The following is a 19,493-nucleotide window of genomic DNA, read 5'->3' as shown; positions in this document are numbered from 1 at the left end:
CGCACCGAAGATGTGCGACTTGTTTTTTTTGCTGCATTGTTCGTTTTTTAAAATTCAGTAACAGCTTTTAAACGTTTTTTGCTTTTTTACGTTTGGTGGTTGCATCTGGGCCTCAGTTTTGTCTTGGGGTTACAACCACATCACATTCCCAGTTAGCTGCCCTACTGACATGCTCATTTGCTGTTCCCATGTTCTCCACAGTTTGCAGAGCTCATAGCTAATTTTTTCCCCTTTTGCACTGAACAGAATTTTATGGAAAAGATGCACCATATAATGCACTGACTGGAAAAGATTCTACCCGAGGTGTTGCCAAGATGTCGCTCAACCCGGCGGATCTCACCCATGATACGGTAAAGAAAGACCCTAGGATAATTGTTGTGTCCTGCTGGTGATGGCTGGCGGTGCCAGTGCATTACTGATTAGACTTTACAGAACAAAAACAGGTCTAACACACAGACTGGCTGAGGCTCAAATCCTTAATGTTTTTAAAATGTTTTAAAAGTGTGACAAGTATCTTACTGGCCGATATTCAAAGGCTCTTATCTGGCAAGCAGGTGCTGTTAACCGCATAAGTATCAGCTGATGGAATATTCAGCAGCACTAACCGGATGATGGTGCTGAATATTTCCTCCAGCTGCCTTGACAGTATCCTACAGTGCTGGAGGATATCTGGTTAATGGCAACATGCAAACTGCTCACTGGATTGAGTTATAACAGAAAAAAGATTTTCCTAACTTTATATCCAGTCAGCAGTCTTGAATATCGCTCTAACCAGATAGCACTGCCAGCAGTTTGCATGTGGTTCCTGAGGAAGAATTATCCAAAATGGGGTACTCTGGTGAACCAAACATGTTGTTTAACACATAAGTTTCTTTTATGTTGGTGGGTTATTCGCGTTTCATTTTGATTTTGACACACATTTATCGAGTGGGTTTGTGGACCGTAACATTACAAACAGTTGTACATCATATGATATGAATTTGGTAAATACACCAGGACTTTTTAAAAATTTTGTACACTTAATTACATGCACATTAGCATTGTCTGGGATATTAATGGTGTTTGCTGAGCAGTAAAAAAAGGGGTGGAAGGAGAACGTTCCAAGCCACTCAGGTCAACTAAAATATATTAACATAGTAAATGACGGCAGATAAAGACCTGAACGGTCCATCCAGTCTGCCCAACAAGATAAACTCATTTTACACGGTATGTGATACTTTATATGTATACCTGAGTTTGATTTGTCCTTGCCATTTTCAGGGCACAGACTGTAAAAGTCTGCCCAACACTGTTCTTGCACTAAAAGTTTTGAAGCTAACATTGAAGCCCCGTAAATTTACACTCCAGCCCATCCAAGTCTATTCAGTTACAATCAGGGTGTAGACCGCAGAAATCTGCCCAGCACTGGTTTTGCTTCCCAATTACCGGCATTGCCACCCAATCTTCATTAAGATTACTTCTAAACAGAATTCCTTTGTGTTTATCCCACGCGTGTTTGAATTCCATGTAATTTCTTGTCATCCCCTGTATTTCTTTGTCTTTGATCAATTTTTGGGCAAGTAGTTGCATGCATAATATAAAAAGAATTAGAAACAAGCGGACACTCCTGCCGTGTCCCCCTTAGAGTAAAGGAGTCAAGAGCGCATGCCATTAATCAAAACCTGTTCAAAGAGGAAAAAGGGCACAATCTAAACTCGTTACTACCATTAAATATCATACAGAAAGTAAGGATCATGGGTAACAACTACATGAGCAACAAAACGATTTTGTATAACAAACGAAATTAATAGAAAAAAATTAAAAAGTTAAAAATTAAATGAGAAGAGAGCATCAAATAAGCATGTCCCACAGCAATGAGGGTCCCTTATAATCTCAGCTATTTCAGGTCTGTGCCTCTGGGTGCATAATTCTTATCACTTGTTGTTCAACCTCAGTGCATTTTTTCTAGCAAAAAAGGTGCGGCACTCAAATGCTAGGCCACTCTTCAGGGGTGGGATCATAGGAGCCAACTTTTCAAATTATTGGGGGTGCTAAGCCCAATGGAAATTACCCCTCCCTGGACACATACAAGGAATTTTTCATATTGGGGGTGCTCAAGCACCCACAGAGTCGGCTCCAATGGTGGGATGATCACTGAGAGACCCTCCCCACAATAATCAGGCCCCTTGCAACCAGTCACAGAATCTATTACAAGGCAGAATTGGTGTGTAGCGCCTGAGCTCTTTCATTAAAACTTGGGGACCATGGGTCAATTTTCGCAGACAATGGAAAAGGTGCCAGTACTCGGTACCCCCTCAAAAAAAGCCCTATTCAACCTACTCACTTGTACTTCTAACATCAAACAAGCATGCTTATGCCAACAATACGTTAAATGTCATTTAAGAAACCTTAATATTCCTCATTCATATAATCCACAATCTTACAAAAAAAGCCAAAGGTGACCACTTATCTGCTTATTGCAATTATCAGCACTAGAACATATACCTAATTCCGAGAAAATGATGTAAAAGATGTTTGGCTTCCCATGTGCTTCTGGGGTACATAAAAGGGTCATCATGAGTCCTATACAAACATAAACAATTACTTTAAATTCTTACAATCCTTTCCAAAATGCTCACACCAACCTCAACACTAAGTTACCACAAAATAGCAATTTAAACAATATGTACTCATGAATTTAACAGGGCTACACACCCATATTGTCAAGCTCAAGACGGCTGAAACGCATGTCTACGTGGACGCCATTTTAAAAGATGATCAGCATTAATATCATAACAAAAGATGCATCCTAATACCTGCTTAAAGGGCCAGGTACATATAATGCTGTTGTGTCAATCATTGATCTTCACCAAACTTTTAGCAGAGACACCAAAATAAAGCGCAGATTCCAACAATGTATCAAAACGTATTATGCAGTATCATAAACTCTTGTTAACCAATTTTTTTTTTTTAATTATTTTATTTATTTATCATTTTACTTAATTACATTCACATTTAGCACATAAATGTAAGGAAATACAGAAATTAATAAAAAGGAAAACATTTTCTCTCAACAATATATATTTACATAATTGTCCACAATTGGAAGATCCAAGATCAGGAAAACAATCTTTAAGAAAATAAGAAAAACTCAAAATGGTTAATCTTACACTTCACATTTTCTGAGGGAGGAAGGTTAATCGGTTATTGCAGCCGGTACAGTGGTAACTGAAGGAAGTTGCTGCAGAGGATTCTTCATCTGTTTCCACAAACTTATAATTTCTTAGGTTCAAACAAATAAGTAATAAGGAAATAAAACACTTACAAGGGAATCGCGCTAGGAAGGTCCCACCTAGGGCAATGATTCCTGGCTTAAAAGCCAAGACTTCACGCCTCCCAGTCTGCGATTCCCTTGATGGTCAGGAAATATATGCATCTTTGAACCCAAAAAACTATCAACCATGTATCGGAAATACAATTTCAAAACATTGTTCCTATCTAAATCAAAGACGAAAGTCACTAATAATAACTCTGTCTATAACTTCTGAATTTTCCAAAAAGTCAGTTAAACTTACATCTCTTTTCTCTGATAAAGAAGATTTTAAAGGAAATATAATTTAGTCACCAAAAGATGGCTATCAGAAGGTATTAGCAAAGTATCAGAGAAATATTTCTTCAAGAATTCAGTAGCTGATATATAGGATATTATAGGTAAATTTATCATTCTCAAGTTATTTTCCCTTCATTGGTTCTCCAGAAATTCCAATTTTTACAAGAAAGATAACTATTCTTCATTACCAAATTATCTGATTTTCATAGAGAAGCCATTTCCGTAATCAAAGTCTCTATTTTTATATCTTGGACTTCCACTTTAAGTATTATATAAATTCTTTAACTCACATAGTGAAAATTTTAAACATCTGAAGAAGAGAGTTATTCACATTCTGCTGCATTTCCTATAGTACGTCCATTATATTATTGGCTTCACCAAGTCCAATTTCTCCACAGAAACCGCTCCAGATATCTTCGGGGGGGAAGAGCTCACTCTCTCCAATCTCCCAGTTGGTTTATTATCTGAGTCGATGCTGCGCCAGGACCTCCTCGGGTCACATGAAAATCCTAACCCACTTCGGGCGTTTCCATTATTGACCTCCATAGCGAAGCATTACTATTTCCGGGTCTTGGAGGGGTCGTGCCAACAGGGGGACTCAAAGTCACTCCCTCCACTGAGATTCGGCAATAAAGCCTTGCTGTTCCCCGAAGCAAGAACCGATATCCCCGATGTTATGACCCCGAATCTCTCCAAAATAGACTGAGAAGTGGTGGGGACCCCAGCCGTGTTCGAGGAGGACAGCACCACGGCTTTGCCTTTTCTCTTCCCCATTCTCTGGGGAGCGTGCCCTCTTCTTCAGGCATTCTGGTGTAAAACGGGAACTCAACTAGCGTACGTCCTCCCTCAACGCCATCTTGGATCCTCCAGGTTGGGGCACTCTTTGTCTGGTTTCTCCTCAGAGGCCTGTCTGATATGGGTAACCCTACAGCATAGCCTTCTGAGTCATTGAAACACGGAAGCCCCTCCACCACTTACAAGGTGGTGTCCCTTCGGAGGGGTTAACCAATTCTTTAGGTTTCCTCCAAGGTTAAACCCTGCTGAGTTGGCCATCCAGTGATACTCAGCAGCACTTGTGGTTTGTTTAGCTGAATACTGCCTGTGACCATCCAGGCACTGTCGGTTAGCGGCGATATTCAGTCTGCTAACCGGTTAAGTAAGTGCATAAAGGGCCCTTTTTACTAAGATTCACTAAGAAATGGGCTTAGTGCATTTTAACATGGGACTTTCCCACGCTTAAACCCATTTCTAGCATGTCCATAAAATAGGGCATTTTTTTCTTTTGTATTATTTGGAGTGGAGGAGTGGCCTAGTGGTTAGGGTGGTGGACTTTGCTCCTGGGGAACTGAGGAACTGAGTTCGATTCCCACTTCAGGCACAGGCAGCTCCTTGTGATTCTGGGCAAGTCACTTAACCCTCCATTGCCCCATGTAAGCCGCATTGAGCCTGCCATGAGTGGGAAAGCGCGGGGTACAAATTTAACAAAAATAAAATAAATTTCTCGTTAATTCCCTCGATTTGAGAGTCAAAAGCGAGTTACAATTAAAACAAACTTGAAACTGATCAAACATCAGGGAATTACAGTAAATTAGGAACATCATATCATAGATTAGCATACAAATGAGTAGTTTCTTACTGAGCATAATTTGACAGGAAGATTATTCCATAATCGAGTAGCCAAAAAAGAGTGAGAAAATAAGCTTTATATCTCACACTTTGTCAAGGGAAAAGCTAGTAATAAAAAATTACAACCCCTGAAAGTTGTTTGAGTGTAATATTTTTATCAATTGATGACCACCTCCTGGACAGGTACCATTTAAAATCTTAAAAACCAACATAACACTTTAAAATCAATCCAAGCTTGTACTGGCAACAATGTAATGTTCTCAATAATGGAGTAAAATGATCTACTTGTGATTTCTGAAATATCCTCCTTGCAGCTGAATGTTGTATCATTTGAATTTTTATCAGCTTAGATGGTAAGCATAAATACAAAGAATTACCATAATCCAATAAAGTTAAAATCAATAATTGCACAATTATTCTAAAATGATCCCGTAAAAAAAGAGTGCAATAAGTTTGATTGTTTCAATTTAAAATAGGCTCTCTGAACTAAACTATTGATCTGTGGCTCCATAGTTAACAAAGAATCCAGAAACATTGCCAGGACTCTTAAGACACCCTCTCAGCCTGAAATTGAGTCCCTCCATTATTCAATACAAATTGCAGAATACCTGATAAAACTAAATTATGTTTCTCTTTAAATTTATCAGCATTTAACTTGGAGTCTGACAAAAACTGCCCAAATGCTTAATTCTATTTACACACTTATTTATGACAGTAGTAATAGAATTTTTGCCTAAACTTAGGAACCAAGAAAAAAATATCATCATAGGACAGCATGATCTCGCCTGGGTTTAACAGTATTTGACCAAGCATACTCGTATAGAGATTGTACAGGAGTGGAGAGATGGGGGAGCCTTGAACTCAACAAGGGGGGGGGGTACCCTTGGAGTTGAAAAACAGCTGTCCCTTAGTACCAGAAACTGTCTGTTTTTTTAGAAAGACTCAAACAACCTAAATACAGAGTCTGACAATCCAAGACAGGATAATAAATCTAATAGAATATCATGACTGACAATATCAAGCTTTGGTCCTGGGGAACTGAGGAACTGAGTTCAATTCCCACTTCAGGCACAGGCAGCAACTTGTGACTCTGGGCAAGTCACTTAACCCTTCATTGCCCCATGTAAGCCGCATTGAGCCTGCCATGAGTGGGAACGCGCGGGGTACAAATGTACCAAAAATAAAATAGATACTATTGGAGATTCTACATGGAATGTTGCTACTATTGGAGATTCTACATGGAATGTTGCTATTCCACTAGCAACATTCCATGTAGAAGGCTGCGCAGGCTTCTGTTTCTGTGAGTCTGTGCAGGACGTCAGACTCGCAGAAGCCTGCGTAGCCACATTGGTGATCTGCAAGGGCCGACTTCTACATGGAATGTTGCTAGTGGAATAGCTGAAACCACTAAAGTCTCCACACTACAAAATCTTTGGTAAATATAATCACGCTCTTCACAAATCCAAAGATAAGAACTGTGTGTGTGCAAACAGCTATTCTATTAAATAATTCTATTGTATTTTTAATTTTTAGGTTTATATATATAATATATATTATTTATATTATATTTTTTACATTTTTTTAGGAGCCCTCGGAAAATACCACTTTAAGGCAACTTCATTGTTTTTTGCCTGGTGGCATAGTCTCTCTTCATTGGGTCTTCCCTTTATGTGACTATTTATAAATGCTGTTGCAAACACCCTCGACGCCGTCTCCCCAAAATTATGCTTTATAAAACTGCACAACTGGCACATGCTGACAGGCAAATTACCGACAAAAGGTTTTAACGTATTTTGCGGTAAGCCTTTTTTACCTCATTCAGCACGCGTTAGCACTTAAAACGATTTAGTAAAAGGATCCTAAAGTTGGGACAGCAAAATGGCTGCCCTGACTTTATCCACCAGGCACCACTCTGAGGGGGTCCTTTTACTAAGCCGCCAATGCACGCCAAAATGGAGTTACCGCCTGAGTACCGTGTGGCTCTTGCGGTAATTTCATTTTTGGCTCATCTGAAAATATTTTTTATTTTCAGGCTCGCATAATGGACGCACGCCAAGTGGAATTACTGACTGGATTCTTTACCGCAAGGTCAATGGCTGGCAGTAAGGTCTCAGACTCAAAATGGATGTGCGGCAATTTTGAATTTTGCCGCGTGTCCATTTTCGGCAAAAAAAAGGCATTTTTTGTAGGTGCGTCCTTCTCACAGGGTCGCCCAAATCAGCATAATTGAAAGCCGATTTTGGCCGTCCCCAACTGCTTTCCGTCGCAGGACGACCAAGGTTCACCGGGGCGTGTCTGAGGCATAGCGAAGGTGGGACTTGGGTGTGCCTAAGACATGGGCGTCCCTCTAGCCCATAATGGAAAAAAAAGGGCGTCCCTGATGAGCAGTTGGGACAACTTTACCTGGTCCTGTTTTTCCTTATGACCACTGGCACAAAAAGGTGCCCGAACTGACCAGATGACCGACTGGAGAGAATCGGGGATCACCTCCCCTTACTCGCCCAGTGGTCACTAAACCCCCTCCCACCCTCAAAAAAAACAACTTTAAAAATATTTTGTGCCAGCCTCTAATGCCAGTCTCAAATGTCATACTCTGGTCCATCACAGCAGTATGCAGGTCCCTGGAGCAGTTTTAGTGGGTGCAGTGCACTTCAGGCAGGCAGACCAAGGCCTATCCTCCCCCCCCCCCCCCCCCACCTGTTACACTTGTGGTGGTAAATGTGAGCCCTCCAAAACCCACCAAAAATCCACTGTACCAATCTAGGTGCCCACCCCTTCACCCATAAGGGGCTATGGTAGTGGTGTACAGTAGTGGGTTTTGGGGGGCTCAGGCAACACAAGGGAGCTATGCACCTGTGAACTTTTTCTGAAGTCCACTGCAGTGCCCCCTAGGTGCCCGGTTGGTGTCCTGGCATGTCAGGGGGACACAGTGCACTACAATACTGGCTCCTCCCACGACCAAGAGGCTTGGCATTTGGGTCATTTCTGAGATGGGTGTTCTTAGTTTTCCATTATCGCCGAAAATCAGAAACAACCAAGTGTAGGGACAACCTAAATGTCAAGATTTGGGCGTCCCCGCCCGTATTATTGCAACGAAAGATGACGCCCATCTTGTTTCGATAATACGGGTTTCCCCCGCCCCTTTGCCGGGATGTTTTGCGAGGACGTCCTCGGCAAAACTGGGCTTCCCTTTCAATTATGCCCCTTTATACCTTCTAGGAGCACTCCACAGTTGAAGCCATAATAATACTGGGCATGAAAAGAGAATCTATCTGCCCTCTACCACCAGAATCACCTGCTGTTCACTCTTAATGCTTCTTCAGGTAGGCAAAAAAGAAAAAAAAAAAAAAAGTTTAAAAAAACGTTTGGAAAAAAAAAATCAGTATAAGCAGGAGCAGCTCAGTTTGCTTAGCAGCGTCTGGGTTACTCTATTTTGGTTCTTGAGATAGACCTCTTTTTGTTCATTGTTTTAGATCATGAATTAAGAGCCCAGTGTGTGATTGTGGCAGGACCATGTAGACCAGTATCCTGCTTCCAACAGTGGCAGTCCAGGCACAAGAACCTAGCAGAATCCATACTACTTACCATCAGGGAATGTAACTTCATGGTGTGTTGTGCTGCCCTTTTTTGCTATATTTCTCTGTTTTTAGTTACATAGATTTTGGTGTAGTGGCTTCATAGGCGGTCGGTGGCCCAACTGTTTGGGGAGGCTAAAGGGGGTGGGGTTGGAGGGTGGAGCTTAAATCCATAATTGTCTGATAACATACAGAAAAAATAATAAAATAAGTCACAATACCTTTTATTAAATGTAATATTAGATATGTATCATATGTCAAAGAATAAAGTGGTTGCTCAAAGCATATTCTAAGCACAATCGCTCAACTGCAAAACACTATGCACAACTTTGTGCAAAACACACTAAGAACCTTACTGTACCATAAAGATTACACTGGCAGATCCTAATACACCAATATACCACCCATACGGAAAATGCAGACCGTCAACAATATGAAACAAGGGATCATAATATCACAATCTCAATGTAGAGCCAACAAAACACCCTAATTCATGTTTAATGTGGGATAAAATGCCATAAATAAATTTAAACTTTAATGTTGAGCACCTGATTCTCAAAGTGGACATATTCCAAACACTATAATGAAAATAAAATGATCTTTTCTACCTTTGTTGTCTGGTTGTCCGATTCTGCTGCTATCTGTTCTCAGTGCAGGTCAGGAAGTCATCCTCCTTAAATATTTCCCTGGAACCCAGCCAACCCCCCCCCCCCCCCTCCCAGCAATAAGGTAAACAAACCATAAATCAATTTCTACAATTGGTTACACAAGGCTAGAGGGCTTTCACTGCAGCTCCTGCTGTGAGGATGGAGGTAAATCAACAATTTAAACCTCTCAGAGCACAGCAGGGGAGGCTTAGCCCTGTCCAAGCCTCTTATACTGGGCGGGTGCCTATGAGTGGCTTCTTGTGTATCCAGTTCAGTCAGAATCTGCCCTAACTGGGTTGAGGCATTAGGGGGCCAGATCACGAGATGGTGGCGGCATCTTGATTTCTACAACAGTTCTAGCTAAGAAGCAGATGGATTTTTTCTTGCTGGTGAAGGCATTGGTGCCATTTGGGGATTCATTTTAGATTCTGAAAGGTGGGGGAGGGGTTCTAACCATTATTGATAGTCAAAGTAGGTGAGAAGGATGGATTAATAAAGCCATTTTGATTTTGGTGGGAAGACAGAGCTCCAAGGATATTTTATTTATTTAGCTTTTGCTCACACCTTTTCAGTAGTAGCTGAAGGTGAGTTGCACTCAGGTACACTGGATATTTCTCTGTCCCAGGAGGGCTCACAATCTTAAGTTTGAACCTGAGGCAATGGAGGGTTAAGTGACTTACCCAAGATCACAAGGAGCAGCAGTGGGATTTGAACCGGCCACCTCTGGATTGCAAGACCGGTGCACTAACCACTAGGCCACCTCCTCCACATTGACATTCATACCTTGCTAACAACAAATATCAACCTCTTTTCCTTACAGGCATACGCATGACCAGTACAGCATATGTGTTCAGGGGGCAGTTTTCTCCAAATGGGTTAAGGTTAGTTTTGCACATACCACGACAGGAATGAACCTCACTCCTAAGCCAAGGAATGTGGAGTGTGATCTCGGTTTCTGAAATATACTGCTAGCGCTCACCTTAGTACTTTCATTGTGTCAAAGAGAGCTTCCTTCTGGAGTTCATAAGATGTAATATGTACAGGCAAATTATCCAGGTGCACTTGGAAGTTCTTTTTGATTAAACCTGTGGCACCCAAAACAATGGGAAATATTTCTGTATCTTTCTGCTACATTTTCTTAGTCTTGGACTACATTTCTTGGTACTTGAGGATCTTCTCTCCCTGCATGCGATTCACTGAGTATGTGCTTATGACCAACACCTCTATAATAGATACCGTCCTAGTGTTTTTTCTCTTACTACTATATCCAGTTTTCCTTGCATCCAGCTTTTATCAGTAGGGATAGCGAAGCCCCAAGCGATCATATCTCTATCTCTCTATCTATACAGGGTTACCAATGTATGAAAATTTATCTTCTGCCTATTCTACTACTACCATTACTATTTAGCATTTCTATAGCGCTACAAGGCGTACGCAGCGCTGCACAAACATAGAAGAAAGACAGTAGAAATCCTGACTGGGTGTGGTGTAAATATAAAGTGTTTGGAAAGCCAAGATCTAGTATGCACACTGTTTGTAATGTTTGGTGAATTTGTTGCCGTGGGTTGTCATTCACAGCCATCTAGTGCTTTTCTTAATTTGCACTGTTGCTAAGCCCAGACATCACAACAACAATCATCTGATTAAAGATGCAGACTGTGGTCCTCTACTGAGTCTAGCACAAGCGTACCTGACAACCAGTCATCAGATTGGTCTCCTTACATCTGTTATAATAGGACCCGTAACTAAACTTCAGCTGTCTCCTAATCAAATCTGTTCTACTCTCCACTGGGCACAGTTCCTCCTGTTCCACAGCACCCTCTGAATCACTGGTTCTCAAACTGATGTGTAGAATAGGAACAGGGTCCCTCACAGTGATACGGAATGGACTAGGGGCAGAGGGTACTAGATGGTAGGTTTCATGTGATTTTAACTACATTGTTTTGCAGGTACACAATCTCTTTATCTAAAATTCTGAAAATCAAAAAGCTCTGAAAACCGAAAGTATTTTTTTATGAAGATCATCAGCATCATAGGCGCCGACTAGTACTAGTACCATCCCCCCCCCGACACTTCAAGACTGAAGCCTACTTCAATATCTTCAGACTCCTGCTGCAGCAACAGCAAACTATCCCAGTGTCAGATCCTTCCCTCTGGAGCTGCTGCTTGTGTCACGAGTCCCACTCGCACTCCCACCCTCGCGCAGACAGGAAGTCTGAGAGTAAGACGCGGTAGGGAAGGATCTGACGTCTGCTCTAGTGGCAACGTGCTATCGCTGCAGTGCAGGGGCTGTTAAACGAAGACGGTCCGGACTTCAGAGGGGACACAGAAAGGAGTGCTGGACTTCGGAGGGGTGAGGGGCAAGAGAGCGAGAAGGAGGTTTGATGGTCCGGTCCAGAGGGGACACACAAAGGAGCGCTGGACTTCGGAGGGGTGAGGGGACGAGAGAGAGAGAAGGACTGGAGGGAGAAGCGGTGCTGGACTCGGGAGGGAGGAAGAGGGGGAAACAAGTAGTGCTGGGGGGTGGAGATAGAGAGGGGGAAACAGAAAGTGGTGCTGGACTAGGGGAGGGGGTTGAAGCCGGCAAGAATGTTAGATAAGCAGGAGACAAGGAAGGCTGTCTAGACCTGGCTTTGACCCAAAACATAATAAACGCTATTGAAATCAATAGCCAAAGATCATTAGAAATAAGGACTGCCTATGCGTGGTCCACCTGTAAAAAAGTCTAAAGCTGTTCTAGTTGGGTAGGCAGTGCCTTAAAAGGTGGAGGATAAAAATATTTTATTTTTTTTAATAGCTTTTTCAATTTATTTGAAAGCTTCCCATTTGTAGATATAAATATAATGAAATAACAATTGAATATCACTAAAACAGCTTAAAATGATCGTAGCTGGTAGAAATAGTACTAATAAACACTGTATTTTGTGCTCATTTTCTACACTGTTCTATATAATACAGATGTACAAATGTCAATTAGGATATCCTGTTTCTTGATGGGTTCATGTTAACTGTTGCAATCTGCCTTGGGAAGCCTGGTGTTATAAATATGGAAAGCAGGAAGAGAGGAGGAAGATGGCGGACCATAGGAGGAGGAGGGAAAGTAAGACAAGGGGAGACATGCTGGACATAGATGCAGCCACTCAACCCTGATGGATTGCTCCTTCCCAGATTGTGTACACAGTAAACCACACTTAGCAGGCTTTCACTTCTGGTATGCAGTTTGCTGCCTATACCAACTGAAAGACTCACGGCATTAGGGATTTGTGTAGCCATGTCTCCTGGCACAATAAGGAGTAAAGGGGGAGAGAGGCGGCAGGGAATTGCTGAACCATAGGGGTGGAGGGGACAGGGAGAAGGGGATAGGGAAATGCTGAACCATAGAAGAGAGAAGGGATGGGGAACATTGAGATGCTGGGCTACAAGGATGTAAGGGAGAGGGAGGGGAGATATTTGCATGTTGGAACAATGTGGGGAAAGACAATGGCAGCTCTCAAGGAGAGATGAGTGAGAGGAGGATGGTAAGTACATAATTGTATAATGGGGAGTGGGTGAAAGAGAAGGGAATATGAGGCCAGGGAAGGAGTGAGATGGGAGAGGTAGGGGTGAGAGGAGAAGATGGAAAGTTGATAGGTACTGGTAAGTGAAATATAGATGGAGGACTGAACAGTGAGAAGATGAAATCTGAGGGTGAGAGAAAACAAAGAAAGAGGAAATGTCAGAGACTGATATAGTGAGGAAAGTGGAGAAAGGACAAATGGACCGCACCCACGGAAAGAGAGCAGAAGACAGGAAAACAAAAGAAGAAACTGGGACCAACATGCTTGAAAAAATAAAATACCCAGACAACAAAGGTAGAAAAAAGTGTTTTATTTTGAATTTATTTGTCGGAATATGTTATATTTGGAAAATGTGCAACACTGATGTATTTGTAATTTTTGTTTCAGTACAAGAGGAAATACATTTGTGTTTTCATTTCTTGCATGTTGTGGAACATGCCTAGTTTGAATTCTTGGGGTTCCTAATTCAATTTTATCTTTATATTTCTAAATGTATGATCCCTTGTTCTGTATTTGGTGTGTGACCAAGGTGTGGTACTCTGTGGGCAAGTAGTTTCTGCGTACAACTCTGTAGCAGTCCCACTTATTCTGTTTTACAAGTAGTAGATGTATTGGTGTTCTAGGGCCACGTAAAATATTTGTAGTGCTGCATGTTAAGTAGGATTCTTGTTTAAATCAGTGCTACCGTTCTATAGCAGATTTGCTACATATATGTCGAGTTAGGAGTTTTTCAGGTTTTGTGTTATTTCACAATGTGCCTGATAGTGGAGAGATTTATTTCACTATTATTGAGATGATGTGAGAATCATAATTTTTTTTTTTATAACAATTTCCATGGAAAAATGTGCTAGTTGTGATCTGCACCTATTGTTGTGGGGGAGGGAGATAAGGGTTTTGTGGACGCAGAGCATGTTTACATTTAATATATAAGAACTGATGTACTGTATCAGACCAAGGTCCATGAGGATTGTGTGTGCAGTGTGTAATGGATGCAAGCATAATCCATCATGTGTGTCCTGACTGAAAAAAAGTTGATAACCACTGGCCTAGGCACAACACGTGATCCAGCATTTCTTCCTCTTTCCCGTGTCCTGCATAGTCCTATGTCTTGGCCTTTCCTCCTTGGCGGACCTCCATTGTTTCTATGCCTGCCAGCAACATCGGCAAGTAAAGCAAACTGCCTCAGGCTAGCCATGCAGTTCCAGGGTCCCCCCTCCCTCCCTTGGAGTTCCAGGCCCCCTCCGAATTTTAAGTCATCTATTTTACCTCATCGGGGTTAGGGCGGCAGCAGCGGTAAAAAGCATGCAGGCTTGACTCTGTGCTTAGTTCAGTTTTCCCTTCTCGCTCTCTCAGCCAGTGGCGTACCAAGGGGGGGGGGCGGTGGGGGCAGTCCGCCCCGGGTGCACGCCGCTGGGGGGGTGTCGCACGCCAGTCAGCTTCCTTCGTTTTCATGCTCCCTTTGCCTCAGAACAAGTTACTTCCTGTTCCGGGGCAGAGGGAGATGAAAACGAACGAAGCTGACCGGCGCGTGACACCCCCCCCCCCCCCAGCGGCGTGCACCCGGGGGTTCTTTCGCCAGGGTGGGGGGATGTCCTTTCGCCGGGGGGGGGGGGGTGCTGCACCCGGGGAGGCAGGGCGCATCGGCGGTCAGCCCCCCCCTAGGAACGCCACTGCTCTCAGCTCTGGTCCCGCCCTCATTTCCTGTTTCCGCAAGGGTGGGACCAGAGCTGAGAGAGAGAAGGGAAAACTGAACTAAGCACTGAGCCGAGCCTGCATGCTTTTTACCGCTGCTGCCGCCCTAACCCCGACAAGGTAAGATAGATGACTTTTAAAATTTGGAGGGAGGGGGCCTGGAACTTGGAGGGAGAGGGAGGGGGGAATGCACCACCTGTAAAAAAGAAATTCAGCACCCCCAATCATTTTGAAAGGTTGGCTCCTATGATCAGCATAACAGAACTTGTGTTTGGAGCCACACATGCCCCGACACAACACACACTCAACCCACACCACGCAGGTGTGTTGCATGTCTCAGCCATACTACCAGTAAGCTGTGCCTCTGTTGCTCACTGGTAGATGTGTGTTTTTTTTTTGTTTTTTGTAATTTTGAGGACTGTGAAAATGTTGCCAAGTTCCTGAACCTTAATCCTACTGACTACATTCCAAAATCTGAAAAATTGTCATATGCCAGTGTGTTTGTGTGTATATATATATGTGTATGTGTGTGTGTATATCTATATATATATTAAACATAGGAACAATAGAGAGAGAAGAACTATAAATAAAACCTAAAGAGTAAATTATAGAGCCAAAAGAGGGACACACACACACATATATTCTCAGTAAATCTGTCAAACACTGATTTATAATCCTGTATGTATGTTGACTTTGGCAGAGAGGTAAATCCTTGTGTGTTGGAGCAGGCTGAACGTAACTTTAGTGATGACGACACGAGTCTCTTTCTGTCCCTGACTTTTTTGTTTGTTTTTGTTTAGGCTGGGCTCACACAAGAGGAGTTAAAAGCCCTGGATGATATTTTCAACAATGTCTACAAGGCAAAATATCCGATTGTGGGGTACACTTCCCGGCGGATCCTGAATGAGGATGGCAGCCCCAACAGGAATTTCAGACCAGAGGATCAACTGCACTTCAATATCAAGGAAGAATTCTGAGGCATTGAATCTGTTGGAAAACTGAGATGGACAGGATTCTCACAATACATAATTAAGAGGAATAGTACCTTCTGTACTATTTGTATTCTTGTCACCAGTCTGTTTTTTTTGCTGATGAAAAACTAATTTCTAGCCCTTGACACAACTGGAGAGTTATCTGCGCAATGACTAAGCTGAAGGTTTCTGAACCTTTTTTTTTTATCACTAACTTTTATTAGATTTTATGGAACCGAAGACACAATAGGAAAGCAGGAAAAAAAATTCCTTATCCTATATAATAATTTCCAACTCCAACGTTCTGAAGCTGACTCCCTGTGGCACTGAAGGGTTCGCAGGGTCCATGCGGTTCGTAGGGTATGTGCTGCCTGTAATGACATCGAGGGCTGAACACGGAGAGGGAAGGGGATGCAGCATAGTTGCCAGGCAAAGCAACGTCACAAACATGAGGGACCTATCACAGACAGAACTGACGCCAGCAGCACGAGGCACAAACCCAACTGCCTCCAACAATCAAGCAAGTCGCGTGCCCGGACCCACAATCATCTTTACATCACAGAAGCTGCAGCAGAAGCGAGGAAGATCCGCCATCAACAAAAAAAATTGCAATACGAAGCAAAATCTTAAGCGCGCGACCCGACACAGCCCATGCCTGTGGACCTGGACCCCAGTTTCCCCTCTCACTCCCGAGTTGCTGCTGGACCCGCTGCTCTCTCTCTCTTGCCCCTCCCGAGTCGCCGCTGGAACCCGTCCCCCGCCCAGAGCCGCACTCACTCACCCTACTCCCCGATGGACACTCCCCGCAGCCACATGCAAGCTGTCCCGCCAACCTCCCTCTCAACCCGTCCCCCGCCCAGAGCCCCCTCACCCACCCTCCTCCCCGATGGACACTCCCTGCAGCCGCACGCAAGCCGTCCCGCTGACCTCCCTCTCCTCTCCCAGTTCGGACCCCACCCTCTCCCCCCGCTCGCTCCCGAGTCGCCGCTGGACCTGCTGCTCTCTCCCTCTCCCCTCCCACACACTGTCTCTCTGCCTATGACTCAGACTCTGAATCTCTCACTAACACACATATTCACTATCTCTGTCGCACATACTCTCCCTCTCACATATGCACACTCTGTCTCACACATACTGTTTCAATAAGTCACACATACTTTCTGTCTTTCACAGAAAAAAACACTCTCTGACACACATACTCTGTGACTCAGTTGGCATTTTCCTTCCAGAACCTGTTTAAACATGGGCAATTGTATGTTGTATTTTCACAAGTAAGGAACTCTACTGATATGATTGTTAAACTGATTGATGGACCTGAACAAGGAAAACTTTTAATACATTGTAAAAAAGTTTACACTAACAATATTGTTTATAAAGAAATCTTACTAATGTAACAAAAATTATATTAAGAATACAACTGTTGAAACATTCATGGCAGAAAGTCATTACCTTGCTAGCGCCTGTTTCATTGGTTTCAGAAATGGGCCTTTTTTTTTACTAGTTGTTAATACAGTAAAACACATGTGATATTATATAAAACAAGGCGTAAACAATTCCTTCATTTCCTAAAGACCACCACATAATCATGTCCCGTGGCTTAATGCAGTATATCCCACTTTACCCAGCTGTCTGAAATTCCACCCCCCCCCCCCCCCTGTTCCTAGTCAAGGCTCATTCTTGAGTGCTAACAAGCTCCTAAGATGAACAGGGTCTGAAAACACATAATTTTATCCTTTAAACTGAACAACACTTCCTAGGAAACTTTAAGAAGAAACACATCCCCAAGGCCTGAGTCGTGGGAGAAAGTTCAAGAAAGTCCTACACTGGGGAGAAGTCAAAATGGTGGCAGTATCACTGTGCTGAGCTTCACTCGCTAACTACTCTGATGGTGAAAAAGAAAGGTAAGTTGAGGTTATATCCCTCGGAGCCTCGGCAGCCTTCTTACTCCAATTTCCCTCCCCAGATTCCAGTTTGGAAGTCTTACTCCCTCTTCTGTCCATCGTGTAACTTCTTCAGAGTACTGCAAAGAGAACCACGTGCCAATGTTGTTTAATGCTGAGTAAGGCAGTTCTAGGCTCTGGAGCCACAGGCAAGATGATGGTGGTTGCTAAAGTGCCTTTTTTTTTTTTTCATACCTCCTACTTCTTAAATGAAATTTTAAAAAAGAATTAATTCTTGCATTATATTATGAAATATTTGAGTTCAGCTGTCTGAGACTTGTTTTCTTGCAATAATGGTTCTCTGAGGTGCCTTTAAGTGCCGCGCAGGTAGCGTGTTACCAATCAGCACTACCGCCAGGGCAACGCGTGCACCTGGTGGTAATTCCAATTTTTGCGTGCACAGAATCCATCGGTAGAAAATAATTTTCTACCCGGGGGGTAACCGGCAGCGTATCCATGGTGCGCACTACTTAGTTTTACCGTATGGGTAGCGTGTGATCCCTTACTGCTCGGTCAATGAAAATTGGCAGTAGGGCTCAGGCCATAAATAGGCATGCACTAGTTTTAATATTAGCACACGCCCATTTTGCAGCCTATTAAAAAAATAGCCTTTTTCCCAGCCGCAATAAAAAAAAAAAAAGCCCAGCATGACGTGCCCACACTACTGCAGGCCACATTTTACTGCGGTTTTGTGAAAGAACCCCTGAGTGCTGGCGTTGTAAGATGTCAAAACATTGAATTTCTAGGATTTTACTGTAGCACACACCAGAGAGATTTTTGTGTAAGGTGTTATCTGAATAAATCTCATTTCTAAGCTATATTACTTATGTGTCTTTATTTTCGTCTTTGGCTTCTTGAAATTGACATTATGACTTATGTCAGTAGCAGAGTTTGAGGGTTGTGTAGCATCAGTTGAGTGATGTAAATTTTAACTCTGTATCTGGATAGGAAGCAAGGCTATGGGCCAGTAAGGAGCAGTAGCCATGGGGTGGCAGAAGATAAGAGGGAGATGAGAAGGCTTGGTAATGGCAAAAGCAGAGGAAAGAATGAACAGCCTTGTGTGTGGCAGGGCCAGAGATAACTGGGGTGTAGCAGGAGGCAAAGAAGGAATTGGAGGAGCCTGGGCACTATGGAAAGCAGGGAGATGAGAATGAGGCATCTGGGAGGAGGAGCTCCAGGGATGGCAGGAGGCAGAGAGATGAGGTGTCCTATGATTAACTGGAGGGAAGGATAAGACTCAGGGGGGGGGGGGGGGGGGAGGGGGGAAGAAAGAAGATCTGGGAAAATGTCATATAGCATTGTCAAGTACCAAAGAAGTCCTGCAGCAGGGCCATGGATGAAGAGAAGGGAAATGATGTCCAAAAATCCTATATATTTCTCTGGTTTAGTGGGCTTGCATGCCTTTAATCGTGTAAGTTTCATGTGTACTACCCTCAGACACCAGTAACTTCACAGCTGCTTCAGCAATATAGGGCCACTTCTACTCCCCAAGTTGATGCCACACAATATCTTCAGGTACTGAGACGTTATCTTCTGGATGTGATGTATTTCCTACTCCCCAAGTTGATGCCACACAATATCTTCAGGTACTGAGACGTTATCTTCTGGATGTGATGTATTTCTTGTATACCAACTAACTCCCTTTTTTAGCAGAGGTTCAAAGCGGAGGACTAACACGCCCCCGGGAACTTTGGTCATCCCCGTGAAGGGACTGCAGTTGAGGACGCCCAAAATCGGCTTTCGATTATGCCGATTTGGCGACCCTGAGAGAAGGACGTCCATCTCCTGATTTGTGTCGGAAGATGGGGGTACCCTTCTCTTTCGAAAATAAGCCTGTATGCATTTCAGTGGCCATTTTTAATGTGTTCCAATGACACACATGACATTGGAGCTTGG

At 43.1% G+C, this 19,493-nt stretch overlaps 1 protein-coding gene across 1 annotated transcript; it reads left to right on the top strand.

Moving 5' to 3' along the window:
- Positions 1–242: 242 nt before the first annotated feature.
- Positions 243–17,038, top strand: LOC115465532 (neudesin-like; the record flags this gene model as incomplete). The annotated part of the gene is made up of 2 exons (XM_030196064.1): positions 243–350; positions 15,487–17,038. Coding segments are annotated over 2 exons (285 nt in total), but the record flags the coding sequence as incomplete, so codon positions are not given.
- Between the last annotated feature and the right edge of the window lie 2,455 nt (positions 17,039–19,493).

The sequence above is a fragment of the Microcaecilia unicolor genome, chromosome 3 (assembly GCF_901765095.1).
Source record: "Microcaecilia unicolor chromosome 3, aMicUni1.1, whole genome shotgun sequence".
Lineage (NCBI taxonomy): Eukaryota > Metazoa > Chordata > Amphibia > Gymnophiona > Siphonopidae > Microcaecilia > Microcaecilia unicolor.
Note: the sequence above shows the minus strand (reverse complement) of the source record. Positions and strands in the feature narration are given on the sequence as shown.